The following is a 16,147-nucleotide window of genomic DNA, read 5'->3' on the forward strand; positions in this document are numbered from 1 at the left end:
TTGCTGTTGATAGTAGACCTGTGTTTAGGGCGTTTCAGATCAAAAAATGCTGCATGTAAAACTACGTGCTTTTGCGATTAACGACTGCAGCTACAAACACTATACCAAGTGTGAGCTTTCTGTTGCGCCGTAAAAAAATGGGTAGATAAAAATCAGTTGTGGTTCTTTTTCAAAAATTATCACTATGTTTTATTTCTATATGGACATCATTCTTGGCTTGTTTTCGTCATGAGATTATACATATATATATATATATATATATATATATATATATATATATATATATATATATATATATATTGTAACGAACAAATACAGTGCCGGAAGCTAAAACAACTATTTATTAATGGCGAACTTGTGCCCGTCAACTAAAATCACAAAGGTTGTGAGCTCACTGGTCAAAACCTGGTCAACTTCTCTAGCGTCTCGCCTCGTGCTGCCCCTCGAAAAACCGCTAGCGTTCCTTATCCAGCGCTTGATGTGGTGACACCTGCAGCCAGCGTTGCATGGCGCGTTTGGCTTGTCCGTTGGTGTAGCAGATTTCAAAGCAGCAGGAAGCGGCGCAGGACTTCGGCAGGTTATCCCCTGATGAAGGGAGGACCCCTCCCGAAACTGTTGGGAAATAAATATATTTATCCTTGTTGACAACGCTCCCGTTGTGCCATATCCCATATCCTATATATATATATATATATATATATATATATATATATATATATATATATATATATATATATATAATCCGCATCTTCCTACTGGGGGAACTCGAGTAAATGCGTCGCAGAGTGGTGGGAGTATCGCGTCAATTTTCCGTAATTCGCTATGGTTCGGGAATGCTTATTTGTTGCGTCGTCTTTATTATTCGTATTTATTGAATGGAGTAGAAGTGTTGCCTCCAACGTCAAGAGAACGCCAAGTAAAGATGCCCTTGACTGAATTACGAACGCGCGATCGAGTGCCTACATATGCGGCGTGGCCGGTGAACGGTTGTGCAGCGCGAGCAGAAGCGTTTTTAGGAGCAGACGCTGCCTGCGTCGGCCTTGCGAGGCGAGAAAGGGAGAGGGGAGCGACAGTTTTGCGGGCGTCTTCCCGGGCCGGCACACGAGACGCGAGCATGCGGAACGAGACTCGAGCATGCGCAGTAGCGGTGTGGATATTTTATATATTTTGCGACGTGCGGAGTCCGACGGGCGACCTCTCGCTACGCGGCGCGCGGCGTTCACCCTTCGGCCACGGAAGCACACGTCTTTCAACATACTAACGCCAAGCTGTTTGCGTACACTGTTTGCCGACGGCGGTACCCTTGTCTCCGGGGAATATCAGCGTGTTATCTGCATTATCAGTCAGATGACGCGAAGCGGCGAAGGGCGCACTCGGCACCCGCCCCGTGCACTCTTTGCGATACATGCGTTCTTCAACGTGTAATTTGCCCTAAGGGGCGTATTCGCTCGCGTGCGCGCGCTTATTGCGTGATAAGGGCGGTTAGTACGTCGTGTGCTTCCCCGGAAAGATTGCGTTACCGAACGCACGGTCACTTTGCTCGCTGCAAAGGCATCTTTGCGAATGGCGAGCACTGTTTGATTGATATGTGAGGCTTACCGTACCAAAACTACCATATGATTATGAGAGACGCTGTAATGGAGGGCTCCGGAAATTTCGACCACCTGGGGTTCTTTAACGTGCACCCAAATCTGAGGACACGGGCCTACAGCATTTTCCCCTCCATCAAAAATGCAGCCGCCGCAGTTGGGATTCGATCGCGCGACCTGCGGTCAGCAGCCGAGTACCTTAGCCACTAGACCACCGCAGTGGGGCTGGGGAGCGCTGTTCAAACACAGTAAAGCAAGAACTGACTTTTGTTGGTTCGCGCTCGTCCTGTGCGCACGTTTCATGCGTCATTTGTGTTTGAGCAGTGCGTTAATTCTCGAGCTGTGAACGTTGTTAGTTCGCGCCATCTAGTCTCGTGTGTGTTCTTTCCGTGCGTAATTTGTGCTTGAAGGGCGAAGCAATGAATGCGATAGCAACAAATATATATTAGCAACAGTCAGTGTCGTCGCACGGGCGAAGCAATGAATGCGATAGCAACAAATTGGAATGCCACGCAGAGTACGGCAAGCAGATCGGAACGTGCAGTTCTCTGGCCCACAGCAACACGATCATACGTTTCCCGCAAGTTCTTGTTCTGCTAGCGTGTCAGGATAGCCGAATGGGCAACGACGCTGGTTTTCGGGAAGTGGGTTACCGGGGTTGCAAGCCTGCCTCGCCAAGAAATGTTATTTATTTGTTTCTTCCCCACCTCCTCTGAAGTTTGCTAGGCATTGCTGGCGAAAGTGGAGAGGAGGAAGCTAGGCGACACAACGTGACGTCAACTGACGGCGAGAATCTGCGCACACCGAACAGCCTACAGATTCGCTCTTGAATGGACTACGCGAGACGATATTCTTATTTCTCGTGTCGCAAAGAAAGCCCGCGAAACAGAAAAGGTAGTGGACTTACACACGACTGTGGTGGCTGAAGCATGCAAAAGGAAGCAGTCTTCAGCGTGACGGTGCCGACGGAAAACTGACAGTTGTTATGCCAGCGAGTCCTCGTCAAACGTCCGTGCCTCTGAAAAAGGCAATCTGGGTCAAGGCCAGCCCGCAGTCCGCCTGGCGCGATCAACTCGACGGCGTGAACACGCGCGGCGCCCTCTGGCCCACGTGCATTGAGTCAGCTGCGCACGTGACAGCGAGCCGGCGTCCTCGTGTCTGGTGGTCTGACGCATGGCGCGGCAACCCCATTGGAGGAATCTGCCCTGACGACCAGCGGCGCTTCTGATTGGACATTTTGGTTGGACCCGGTGTAAATAAAAGAAGCCCTGCGGCGCGTCGCGATCGGCGGTCCTACGAGAGAGGAGTCCCCATGTCGGAGAGCCGACATGTGTGTGAGTCAGCGGTCTTAGGCGAAAAGTTGACCTATGTATTAGAGAGGAGAGCTCGGCTCTTCGAGTCTCTGTCGGCCCCAGTGCCGAAATTGTAACGCCTCTGTATATATGCTGTACATAAACCTTGTTTAACTCACCGTCGTCTCGTCCGCTCGTCTTATCAGCTCTGCGCAGAAGCAGTCGCGGGCTGAGAAACATACGCTACCAAACGGCTGGTGACCTTCCCGGCAGAGTTGAAAGCAGTGGCGCCTTCGGGGCCGTGTTGGCGTCGCCGTCTTTCGCAACAGTGGTGGCTTCGGCGGGATCGGTCCGTCTTTCGCAACAGTGGAGGTCAGCGGTGAGATTCGGAGGTGCCTTCGCAACAGTGGTGGCAGCGGTGGGATCGGTCCGTCGTTCGCAACAGTGGTGGCTTCGGCGGGATCGGTCCGTCGTTCGCAACAGTGGTTGGCAGCTGCGGGATCGGCCGGCGTCAGCGACATCGATGCGGTGAGTGCCTGATGTTTTCCCCTCAGTTCACCAGACTACTCTAGCTCAGGTTGTAGTAGTTTAGAGAAGGGCTGTGTGAAGCATTCGAGTGAGCTTTGATCGTTTCAAGCAAAGTCGGAAGTGCTTTGAAACCAAAGTTAATGCGGAGGGGGTAAACACGGGAGTGTGAAAAAATTGCTTGCGCGTCTTGCTAGTAGGCTTATAGTGAGTACGGCAAGTAGATTCTTAACAGGGGCAAACAGCAAGAGGCTAGTGTGAACGATGGAGAACCTTAAAGTGAAGGAGCTCATCGAAATTTGTGAGGAACTCGGCATTACTTTGGGCCGTGCGAAACGAAAGCAAGCGATCCTTGAGATCATGAAGGATGAGGGAGTGTCGGCTGAGGAAGTCGATGAGGCCTGGGCGGATATCAAAGCACGCCGCGAGAAGTCCGAAATGCGAGAAGTTCGTGAACGTGAGGTAGCCGAGAGACAGGAGCGCCTCGAGTTGAAACGAATAGAATTGGCAATTCTACAGTGTTCGCAGGCGCCTAGCGTAGCTTCTCCGACGATTCAGGTCAGCGGTTTTAGAATTCGGGACCAACTGCCACCGTTCGTAGTAGGCGAGGACATGGCGAAGTATCTCGTCAAGTTTGAACACGTCTGTGAGCGAAATGCTTTGGAGCGGTCTCTTTGGGAGCGGAACCTGCTAGCTCTTCTTCCCGGCGAAGTGTCCGACGCGATAACTTGCTTGTCGAGGGAAGCGTTTGAGAGCTATGACGAGGTTGAGGAAGTGCTCTTGAGACGTTATAAGTTGTCACCCGAGGCTTTCAGGCAAAGATTCCGGTATGCTGAAAAGGGGAATGAGTCACATGTTGACTTCGCGTTTCGTCTTAAGGCCGATTTAATTGAATGGCTCAAGGGCGAAGGTGTTTATGACGACCGCGATAAAGTGGTGGAATGCGTTGCATTGGAGCAATTCTACCGCTGCATCGAGGATAATGTCAGGCTTTGGCTGCAGGACAGACTTGGTGAAGTAAAGCTAAACAAGGCAGCAGAGTTAGCTGAGGAGTATTATACTCGCCGAAAGTTGCACAGCAGGGCAGTGCGCGTTGAAAAGGATGAGAGAAAAGAGGGCTTTTCAAAGAAACCTGATCAACGGAGACTCGCTTCGCACCGTAATTTCAAGAAGGACCCGTCTCTTACGAAGGACAGTGTAGGGGAAGGGCAAACAGAAGCGGAGAAATCGAGTGAGGTTTCTACCACACAGGCATTTGAATCGGAAAACAAACGGAAGCCGCTAATCTGCTACAACTGCAAAAAGGAAGGACACATCGCGAGAAACTGTCAGGAAAAATTTGCCTTCGCAACAATCCGAGAATCAGAAAAAAACATGCGGTTGTTGGAGCCGTATCTCCAAGAAATTAGGGTGAATGAGAAAACGTGCCGAGCACTTAGAGACTCAGCGGCAACCATGGACGTTGTCCATCCTTCATTGGTGTCTCCGGATGACTTCACAGGAGAATGCGCGTGGATCAGGCAAGTCGCCGAGGAGCAGAGTGTGCGCTTACCAATCGCCACGGTTGTCATTGAAGGCCCGTTCGGTGAGCTTCGCACCGAAGCGGCTGTGTCTGCCGCGCTAAATGATCGTTTTCCTTATCTTTTCTCCAACAACTCAGAGCAGCTTCTCAAAGAGCAGGGTAAATCGTTCTTCCCCAACTTAGCGTGCATGGCCCTCACGCGATCGCAAGCGCGAAAGCTTTCGCGGAAGCTTGACCTTGTTCAATGCGGTGAACTTTCAAATGACCTTGTCGGCGGGTCGACGGAACCCCATAAAGAAAATTTTCCGCGTGAGTCATGTGAGCAGTCGCGCGAGCGGCCCGTCGCCGAACCGAGCGGCGCGGTTTCCGTGGAAAGGGGAGACGACATGGCGCCATTGAGTCGGAGCGAGAGGGTTACAACGCTCTCGCCTGTAGCGGAAAGTTGGAGCGAGCTGCCGAGAGTTGATCGAGAGACGCTCATTCGAGAGCAGCGTGAGGATCTCTCGATTGAAGCGGTAGTGGAAAGCCAGATTGAAACGCTAGTGGAAAGCCAGATTGAAGCGCTAGTGGAAAGCCAAATTGAAGCGCTAGTGGAAAGCCAAATTGAAGCGCTAGTGGAAAGCCAGAAAAACGCGGCAAAAGTGCTGTCGAAGGAGCACTACGAGGAATCGGTGAAGAAGCGTGCTTTTGAAGTTGATAATCAGGTAATGCTGCTGCAGCCGTTCAAAAGGAACAAGCTTGAGGTTGATTGGGAAGGGCCCGCCAAAGTATTATCGAAGCCTTGCGATACAAATTGTGAATTTAAATTAGGAAGGCGGCCGAACAAAGTTTATCACAGTAACTTGAAAGCAGTCGTAAATTTACTTTTAAGTGCTTCAGAGGAAGAGGAAGCAGAAATTTTTAGTTCTAGTGAGGTAATTGAAGGGGGATCGAAAGTAATCCGGGAGCAGATAAACCTAGAGCCTAGCTTAAGTGAAGGAGGACCTGAGAAAGAGGACCTGAGAAAGATTGTTTCCGAGTTTGGGTATGTGTTGTCGGACCGTCCCGGAAACACGAGGGTGATCGAACACGATATCGAGCTAAGCGGTGAGGAGTCAATCCGTAACAAGCCGTATCGTTGTTCCCCTGTGCAACGTCGAAAGTGTGAGCCGCTCTTGGTGCCGCATAGGTATCGTCGCCTAAAAGTGGCCGGTTACTGAGGTGGAGCATGTTGCTCCACAGCGCAACTTTGACGTTCGCTAAAGAAAAAAAAAGGAAAGGTAAACGTTAATGCAGGTGCATTGAGCAGTGCGTTCCAGTTAGTAACTTCTCAACCTTTCGGTTTCTGGCTGGCGATTCGGGGCAAAATTTTGACCTCATCACGACCTGGGCTGAGTGATCTCGTTTAGAGTGATCTCAAGGGGCCAATTTTGTGGTATTCTAATTCGTTACGTTGTTGTACGTGGGAAAAAAATTGAGTTGTCATTTTAAGGGTCTTTTGTCCCACATGTGCCTCTTGATGTAGAGGGAACAAAATTCCGATAAACACGTAGATAGGTATATGTTGTACTATACTTTGTCTGGTGTTCTGTCGGGTGACCGAGGGCGCTTGCTTGTGTCGTGTGTTGTCTGTTGTCGAACCGTTCTTAGCAAGTTGCAGAACCATCGAAGGTGCTGAAACCAAAGATGGTCAGAAGAGACGAGTGAAGCTGGTCGACAAGTTGTGGCGACAAGCCAGTGGAGCTGGGATCCGTCGTCAAAAATGGGACGTGTTCCCGGAACAGTTTGGAGCTGTATTCTTCCCATGGCCCTGGAGGCGAACCTGGAGGGACCTGGCGAACGAGCGCACCTGACATCCGAGCCCCGTGGAAGCAGCTCGTCTTTCCGGTGCATTGTCTGGCGGCGGGGGTGCTGTTATGCCAGCGAGTCCTCGTCAAACGTCCGTGCCTCTGAAAAAGGCAATCTGGGTCAAGGCCAGCCCGCAGTCCGCCTGGCGCGATCAACTCGACGGCGTGAACACGCGCGGCGCCCTCTGGCCCACGTGCATTGAGTCAGCTGCGCACGTGACAGCGAGCCGGTGTCCTCGTGTCTGGTGGTCTGACGCATGGCGCGGCAACCCCATTGGAGGAATCTGCCCTGACGACCAGCGGCGCTCCTGATTGGACATTTTGGTTGGACCCGGTGTAAATAAAAGAAGCCCTGCGGCGCGTCGCGATCGGCGGTCCTACGAGAGAGGAGTCCCCATGTCGGAGAGCCGACATGTGTGTGAGTCAGCGGTCTTAGGCGAAAAGTTGACCTATGTATTAGAGAGGAGAGCTCGGCTCTTCGAGTCTCTGTCGGCCCCAGTGCCGAAATTGTAACGCCTCTGTATATATGCTGTACATAAACCTTGTTTAACTCACCGTCGTCTCGTCCGCTCGTCTTATCAGCTCAGCGCAGAAGCAGTCGCGGGCTGAGAAACATACGCTACCAAACGGCTGGTGACCTTCCCGGTGGAGTTGAAAGCAGTGGCGCCTTCGGGGCCGTGTTGGCGTCGCCGTCTTTCGCAACAGTGGTGGCTTCGGCGGGATCGGTCCGTCTTTCGCAACAGTGGAGATCAGCGGTGAGATTCGGAGGTGCCTTCGCAACACAGTGTACCGATGACGGCCTCAATACGGACCACCGACTGTTGCCGGACGACGGTACAAATGCGTGCTGCTGGACGAGCGCTGCAGCAGTGAAAGGGTACCCATAAAAAGAAATGGATCCGTATCTTCATGTTAATGTGCAAATGTCGTCGAAAGACGATAGTCTTGCGTGTGGACAGAGTGAACAAACCATTCATTTGATGTTCTGCGCAAGTCTGGAGGCGCTGCGCTAGAGTGCCTCGAGCGTGCAGCGGAGGCAAACGAGCGCATGAAGTCACGTCACAACGCGAGACATGAGCACCATCCGGCAGTTTTTTTTTAAACGAACCGCGTGACTCTGAGACGGGTGTGCGCGCCCGTCTCAGAGGTGATAAAGTGTAGAACGCAAGGTGGCGGGTAGAGGCCACCACCGTCTCGTTTTAGCAAAGCATTGGAAACACTTGCCTGTTCGCGCAAGCGTTGCATGGTCAGCGCAGCGTGATAAGCGCTACGGTCCTTAAAATTACCTATGTATGCCTTTTCTAGTAAAAGACGCACATGCAGATCATATGCGTGTTTTTCTGGCGCCCCATACATGCGCAATTATTGCTTTTTAATTGACGATTGCACAAGTATGAACGCTAAACCTTGAGCAACATTGGTGGGCGCTGTGGATGGCGTCGGCCGTTTCAAGTACCCGGTGCCATTAAGTGTGGACAAATAGACAAATGTACAGACAGACAGACAGACAGACAGACAGACAGACAGACAGACAGAAATATTTTTGCGTCGAAGGACCCGAAGAAAGACTATCGTCTTTAAAACTTCATGCTAGCTTCTTCACCGCTCGATAGCATTGCACAGGTGCTCATTCACGTGATTTTTAAAGACAATACATAGTTTCTAATGGGATACTTGAACGCAGAAATAAGCTGAGTCAACTCGCGTCTATGTGTTTAAAAAGCGGTTAACGATTTGTTCAGAACAAAATTATTTCCACAAACGTCAATAACACTCAACAGAACATTTCCTTCTTAGACATACTCTAACGATGATGACAAAACAGACGTCATATACATGAACATCGATTTAAGATGACGTTAAAAGAACATGTACATTCAATGGTTCACACAAACACAACCACAAAAAATACTTCAAGGTAAACAAGAGACACAAATAAAACATAGATATGTACATTTTGCATATTTACATGTTGGTATGCCATTTCTGCCGGCTCATCGACACATCAGCCTACCAATACCAGGCCGGCCGAAAGACAAGTTTCACTCGACCGTCACAGACCGACACAAAAGGGCAAGACCAGTGCCGAAGAAATTCCTCTTCACCGAGGAAGAAGAGCTCCTCCGACAAAACAGACAGCAGCTCCGACTACAATCGCTCTAGGATCGGGTAGATCCCATGGATTGCAACCACATCGCAGCGGTTGCGCCAGAGGCAGAAAGAGCCGGCAACAATGAGAAGACAATTGAAGCGGCCTCGCGAACAACGCCCAAAAGAATAGAAGCGATTTACTCTGAGGCAGCGAAATCCGGCATGTATACGGCTCTCAAAAGAAATTTAAAAAACGCGACCAATTACGCAATGCCTCAGAAAATGCTTATTTCTTTCCCGAAGGGAGCAGTTCGGACATGTTGCTAGCACTTGGTGCTCTACTATGGGATAGCTTAAAGCCGTCCCGTGGGCCAAATTGTAAATACTTGCTGAACGCCCAGCGATCTTGAACTAGGGGCTGCGTTTACGTGTAAATATTTTATTTGAGGCACAACATCCATACGTAAGTACTAGGTGATGCGTTCTTTTACTAGAAGGTACATACATAGATACGCAATTCTAATGACCTTAACGTTTGGTGGCTTTGGGACGTTAAACCCAACATATAAATCAAGCCCATGAAATGTCTAGTTGAAGAAAACACATTCTGGTACGGTAAACTTGAAGTGTTGTTGAGTGCTTCGCTTGCAGTGTATACGCGACATGCGTAGGATTGCTGTAAGCTCCCGACTAAAGGTGCCCTTTTAGCCCTCCCACGCAATATGAACATCCGTGTCTGAGACATGGTTCTACGCAAACGTCATGCTATACAGTACCGCATGCGACGAAAATATTGCATGTCGTGGAGGTATACGAAATGCCAGCAGCGATGATGCGGTGAAATGAAACCTGTTCAAACAAACCTCTGTCGCATTTATCGTGCCAGGAGGGAAATGGTACGAGAACAGCCTCACGGGTGGCCACGGATGAGACCAGGACTAAAGTAGTAGAGCCGGCAGAAGACTGCCATGTTCCGACGACAATCGCAACGAAGTACGCAGATACGCGGCCATTTTTTGTGTACATGCAGGGTGCCCCAGCGATGTTTAGCCATGGTTTAAAAATATGCCGACACGCGCAATTACGGCGCTACCAAACGCATTTTGCTGACTGTTGTCTGGAGTGAATTAGACTATTTTTCGTGTCACCATTGAATGATATCGTAGTTCGTACGCGGAACACAAGGGAGCACTAAAATCATCGTGCACACTGGCGCATGCGCGGGATTGTCACGTGCTATTTTTTACATTTCGCGAGCATTTGCAGTTAGTAGGAAAACACTAAAGATAAACAGATATAAAGCTTGAAACTGTCTAATCAGACGCTTTGCATACGGGTGAACAACTTTCTCATTTGTATGTACGGCCCATTTTCGTTGCTCAAAAAGTTAATTAATAAAAGTGACCTAATTAGGCAACTAATCAGAACACAAAGAATAGTCTGACTCACTCGAGAAAACAGTCAGCAACATACATTTGATCGCGTCGTCATTGCGTATGTCGGCATGTTTTTAAACTCTGGCTAAAGATAGCTGGGGCACCCTGTTAGCGTGGTTTCCTTTGAAACCGCATGCGTAGGCATGGGGGTGGTGGGGGGGGCTGCGAAATTGGCACTTGCTCCCTCGAGGCACACCAGGACTCGTCCCCCACCGAAGCTATTCCAGAGATACCCTCATCTCCCCCCCAGCCACGATCTTACACCAGGTTTTGCTTTGATCTACGCAGGTCTTCCTGTACGACGTCCAGGCTCGGAACGTCTACACTCTGTCACGTCGCAAGCCGGCCTACGTCATCTGCAAACACGGCGACGTCACCGTAGGGCTGGTCATCCGGCTAGACAGCATCATGGCGACGGCCAAGTACCGCGTGCTCACCGACCACCGCCACCTGCTGTACAACGGGGACGCTGACATGAAGCTGTCGGGCACCGTGGTGTGGATCCAGATCTCGCAGCTAGCCAACGGCAACAACCGACTCGACGTGGTGCGGATTTGGAGGTTGGGCAAGGCACAGGTGTTACTCAAGGGACTGGGCAACCTCACGTCGGCCATATCCATGTTACTCACCAGCGTACTGAACCACGACCCCTGGAACATCATACCCGTGGCCGAGGCGCAGGCGATCACGTTCGGAAGGGAAATGTTGGCGAACATTACCGTGCCCATATTCTCCCTAGTGTGAGGGCGCTACAATCGTGTCGCCTCTCTAATGCAGACGTCATGCTCTGTGGGCATGTATGATGATGTCATGCGGACGTCATCGCCCCGGGGGCATGATTGACCGAAGCACTTCCGGTTAATGCGTCCAGTAATTTTACGCAAGCCTGTCCAGCTAGGGTTTCGCGGGCGTTGCCAAATATAACGTCGTGTTGTCTCTCATGATTCCATGCGCTCAACTGCTCAAAAGGATTCTGAATGGTAACACGTGCACTCAATTCACACGCAGCCACGCGAAACAGTCGACACTGTAGCTGTGGTTGAAATGATTATATCGGCCACGTGTTTCCACAGAAGTTTTGCGAAGTAAACGATATATTTCGTGAAATTTTCATCCGATTTTCACGAGAATCAGCAAACTCAGTGCGAAATTACTGGACCGCATATTCTGGAACGCTTCATTGTGAAAAATCATTGCGGCACTTGAGGGCGAACCAGTATTCCGGTATCACCATAACGATGATGTTCCGCCACGGCACAGAACAATTAGACCATGTGACATCTGAATGACGTCACGATGTTGGAGTGAAAGTGAATTTCAGGTACTGATGGCTCGTATGTGACGTCGTGGACGGGGTTCTTAATGCACTATAGTACTTCGACGTGGGATGACTTCAAGGCAGCGTAATCGGGTGGTGGTTACCCCGCCTCAATGTGATAACGACGGCGCTGAAACCACGAATAACGAAACAACCTGCGTGTGATTCATTTGGTAAGAGTAGTGCGGTAAGAGTAGAGTATTGCCCCATCATGTTGATGCTCTAACGTGGCTGGTTAATTGACGTCAGTGCGAGCTGTCTATAGAACCGCTTCTCTATTGTCGAAGTCATATCGGTGTAGGTTGGGTGTTTCTAGCAATATCCACATACTAACCAGGTCGCTATATAGATGCAGCGCGTCAGCTGCCAGTTCGATTGTGTGCCAAACCTGCGAAGCCCTTCACTATACAATGCAGTGATGAGATTTCCGCGAGCTTATAGATTTCTGTCTTTTTTTCCTTGACAATCGCATCTAGCATTGCGCTGACCAAATCGCGCGTCCTTAACCTAGATTATTAGGCTGTGGAAGAAGTGTGTGGATTGGCACGCCGTGGTATTGGGGAGTCATGGATAGTCCGTATATGCATACGTATTACAGTTTAGGAAAACCGGTAGATACGTCAGGCAGCGACAGACCTAATATGGTCATGTGGTGGGAACCGTTTCATTTTTGTTCCTCTTCTATAAGGAAGGTGACAATTCATTACCTTCCATTCACTGTTATACTGTCGCCGATGCCTCTGCGCCAATCAGATGACCTCGACAGCAGCGATGTTGCTCACGCCTCGTTGACTGTATTCAGGATGTACGTCTTTCTCGTAATGTGTAGTAAGCGAATTTGTGAACCGAATAGGAACAAAAATGAAGTGATGCGCTGACGAATTTTACAATTGAAATTTAGTAAGTCATTGAAACAACTCTGGTTCACAATACGCGCGAGCCTCCGCGTGAACCGTAAATCTGCAATAGGGTCAGAGTGGTGAGCGAGCGTAATTCGAAACTATAGCGCGTTGGGTTTTCCCCGACGGCCATAGTTGCCAACAATCGGCGTCTTACGTTCGCACAAGTGGCAAACTGTGAATGAGTGTTACATATATATCGAAGGCTGCCTTCATAATCATTCGCATCTTATACGAAGGGGGAAGGGGGGGGGGGGGGCGTAGGCACGGATGAGTAACCTGCGCCTTGCAGTGTAACACTCGCCAGCGTCGATTCCATGTATCCAAGAGGTAGCCAATCGGATCCGAGTCGCAGCTCGGTCGTGAGTGTGTGTACAGCGCTTTCTTTTTCCATAACACCGACACGCGTGAGCTGAAAGCTGTCTCAGTCTTACCTTGTAAACGGGTATTGTCGTCATTGCTATTGTGGTTGTGGAAATAAAAATCAGGATGTCTGCTATTTTTGAGCGCTGTCCAATATGCACCACCTTTGTCTCAGCTTTGATTGACCGGACACCTGTTTATGTTTTGGCACAAAGTGCTAATACGGCGGTATAGGTGACAGTGCTTAGAGAGCTCACCACGCTCACCACATGATTCACGCATGTTGACTTATACTAACGCAATACACATCGCTCAAGTTTAAGACTAGCTGTTGGTGACACTATCTCGTACAAGCAATTATTGATGTGTGTTTCGCAATGCTGTCAGTTGCTTCTTAATCGGGCGCGCGAGTTTATGTGTCTGCATGCTTAATCCGAACATCAGAATAAAGTGCACCCCAAGAAAAAAATACTTTAGCTCTTTTCTGTGAGCCTAGGTTTTCCAAGTATACGACAACTCTCTTTTAGGGGCGAACCTCTTTAAGGCGTGGGCTGTGCGTCCCCTGTATGTAGCTACCGCTCGTTTAGTTCTTGCAGTGTTCACTAGATGGCGGTACTTGTAGCTGATGATGAAAAGATGCGAGATGTTATAAACTAGAGTTGATGATGAATGATGCGAGATGTTATAAAATATGAAAGATGTCACATATGGCGCGTGTCATTGGTGGAAGGCAATCGTTCGATTTAGTGCGGTGACGTACGCTAGGGGGAGCGTTGTAATAAAATCGAGTGGGCAAAATGTACGGAGGATTCAGGGTTTACCAGGTTTGCCTCCGGAGCTTCGCCCACTCATCCTCATTCACTTCGCGGATATGGCAGCACTTTTTTTTTAATGACACACGCGAACATTCAAAAAGTAATGGTCCCTTCAAACACGATCATATACACGGCAGGTCAGGACTCTCCGAGAAGAGTAACTGGCACTTTTTTTTTTCATGGAATGCGTGAATTAATGAAGCACAAGTATCTGTGGCAGTGAGCAACTTGAAACGGGTTGTAAATAGTCCTCTCAAACAATGACCCCTGCTAGCGATGTTGACGCAGCTTATACTCTGTTTGCACTTCTGTGACAATTACACCTGATCTGACTTCGAATCATCTTTCCGGAGGCACTGCGAAGTCGAAGTCAAGCGAACTGGTCTTCAACTGCATGCTGGACGTAACGTTGAAAATGAAAAAAAAAAGATGAATAAAATGTTAACAGCTTAATTGTGCTAACACGTCTAATAAATAATGCGGAATGGAAGTCCCACTTCTCTTATTTAAGAACTGTTTCCTCTTCTTTGGAAATTCCTGCAGGAACCCGGCAACAGTTTTTAAGCATGGTCGAAAAATGGTGCCGATCGGTAGACAAGGCTGCCGATAAGCCGCGAGCCAAACATTATAGCGCATGCAAAGCAGCAAGGAATTCACAATTAATTATCCGTCATTTAGAAATCACTCAAAGTCTTCCTAACAAATGATGCCACATAGTGAAACTGCTGCGTCATTTACTCGAAGTCCAAGGCCACGAATGATCTGTGGACTGTAAGCATGGCCTCCGAGGTGCACGCCCGCCATCTCGGAGGTTGTGCTGTGAGCTGCATAATAACTGCGGCCGCCACGTGCCCACTTGCTTGTTTACGTCATATTGGAAGGTACCCATAGCCTTAGCATACCTGGCTTTAGAATGTTTTATTGAAGCAACGTGGTCAGAATAAGCAAAAAAGACATTTAAATCAATGACGTCACAGTAACGTTCACGCCCTTACGTTTCGACATGAAAATCAAAATGAAATAGACCGCCATTTCCTGCCTTCATAATGAACCTACGAAGGCGAAATCAATAACACATAGTTACAAAGGGCAACTTATCCGTCTGAGCTGATTTAATAATTCACTTCAGTTCCCCTTTAGGTTAATAGCTCAACAAACAATAAAGAAGAAATAAAAACATACAGAGGCGTAACTCTGCGAGAAATGCGTAAAAACATGCCAGACATGTCGACGGAAAGCTGAAACGCCAATTTTTTTAACATACCACGATAAGAATTCACGGCTCGAAAACAGAAAAAGAGAATTCAAATGGCATAAGCAATGATTTTTTTTTAGTACAAACCACAAATACGTAGTTCCCTTTACTTCTTCTTCTTTGCGGGAGTCGTGAAACGTATTCAAAAGTTTCAAACTTCGTGTGTATCCTGTCGCGTAGCAGAGACGACAGAGAAAAATGGCAGAGACTGCTGCGCCGCGTGGTGCAGGATTGGCTGAGTGGTGCAGGATTGGCTCCGGTGAGAACAGTGGGCCCCGTAACACTTTTCGATAGTTGTGGCCGTCGACCGTACGATAACGGTTCACCGCCGCCTCTCACATTAAGCGCCTTAGACGCTGCCGTTCTCGTCGAGGAATTCTAGGCTTTCTTCACTGCGAGGCGCGCAACAGCACAGTGTCGAAGGAAAACAACGAAGATGCGAAGCCACGGTTTTTGGAGAAGCGGTCGCGAACTTCGAACAAGGAGGTTTGAAAAAAAAAATTGCTGGAGTGGAAGCTCCCGCAATGCTTTTCCAGCAGTAGTGAAGGCAGCTTTTGCCCTCCAAAGATATCAGAAATATGCTATTTTTTGGTGGTGCCCCCTTAGACATCAAGTGGTTTTGATTTGTTAGTCTGAAGGCTACGTCAATTCGAATTTAAAAAATAGTTGTTTTCGAAGAAATTAACCACACAGACTAGTATAGGTGACTTAATCTCCACTGAAATTTGCCTTATTCGAAGCTTACTAAAGAAAACTAGTAACACAAGGGCGCACTTTGAGCGCTATCTAACCCGAAAAGTTTGTCACGTTAAACTCGCTGAGAGTGCTGGGAAAACGCTTCTTCCCAATCGCCGAACGCCAACAGCTCACCATGCCCCTAGTAAGATGGCTGCCGCCATCTTACGGTTGGCACGGCTTCACTCGTGGGCAAGAATTTCCCCTCCGGCAATATTTTTTAATCCTCATTGGCGTCGAAAACGACCGCTTTCGGCCTCAGGTGTGATAAACTAAACTCGCAACCGTGAACAACAACGCTCACTGTATAGGCTTCTAACACATTGAATCATCTTTGAAGTGCCACAGCTCGGATATCAACAACACGGTCACACGAGTGGTGATGCAGACGACACGAGACGCTGGCGTGCCCAACGAATCCCACAACACCCCTGAAAAAGCACGTGACTTCCGCCACACTTTTCACTCTGCGGCTCGCATT

General features: G+C 49.0%; 1 protein-coding gene across 1 annotated transcript in view; it reads left to right on the forward strand.

Moving 5' to 3' along the window:
* LOC119179283 (uncharacterized) overlaps positions 1–12,748 on the forward strand; it is a 55,543-nt gene extending 42,795 nt beyond the window's left edge. Inside the window, exon 6 of the mRNA XM_037430351.2 lies at positions 10,570–12,748. Within this exon, the coding sequence (XP_037286248.1) occupies positions 10,570–11,025 (456 nt within the window). The 3' untranslated portion in view covers positions 11,026–12,748. The remainder of the gene's footprint in view (positions 1–10,569) is intronic.
* The last annotated feature ends 3,399 nt before the right edge of the window (positions 12,749–16,147 follow it).

Source organism: Rhipicephalus microplus, chromosome 7, assembly GCF_043290135.1.
Source record: "Rhipicephalus microplus isolate Deutch F79 chromosome 7, USDA_Rmic, whole genome shotgun sequence".
NCBI classification, from domain to species: Eukaryota; Metazoa; Arthropoda; class Arachnida; order Ixodida; family Ixodidae; genus Rhipicephalus; species Rhipicephalus microplus.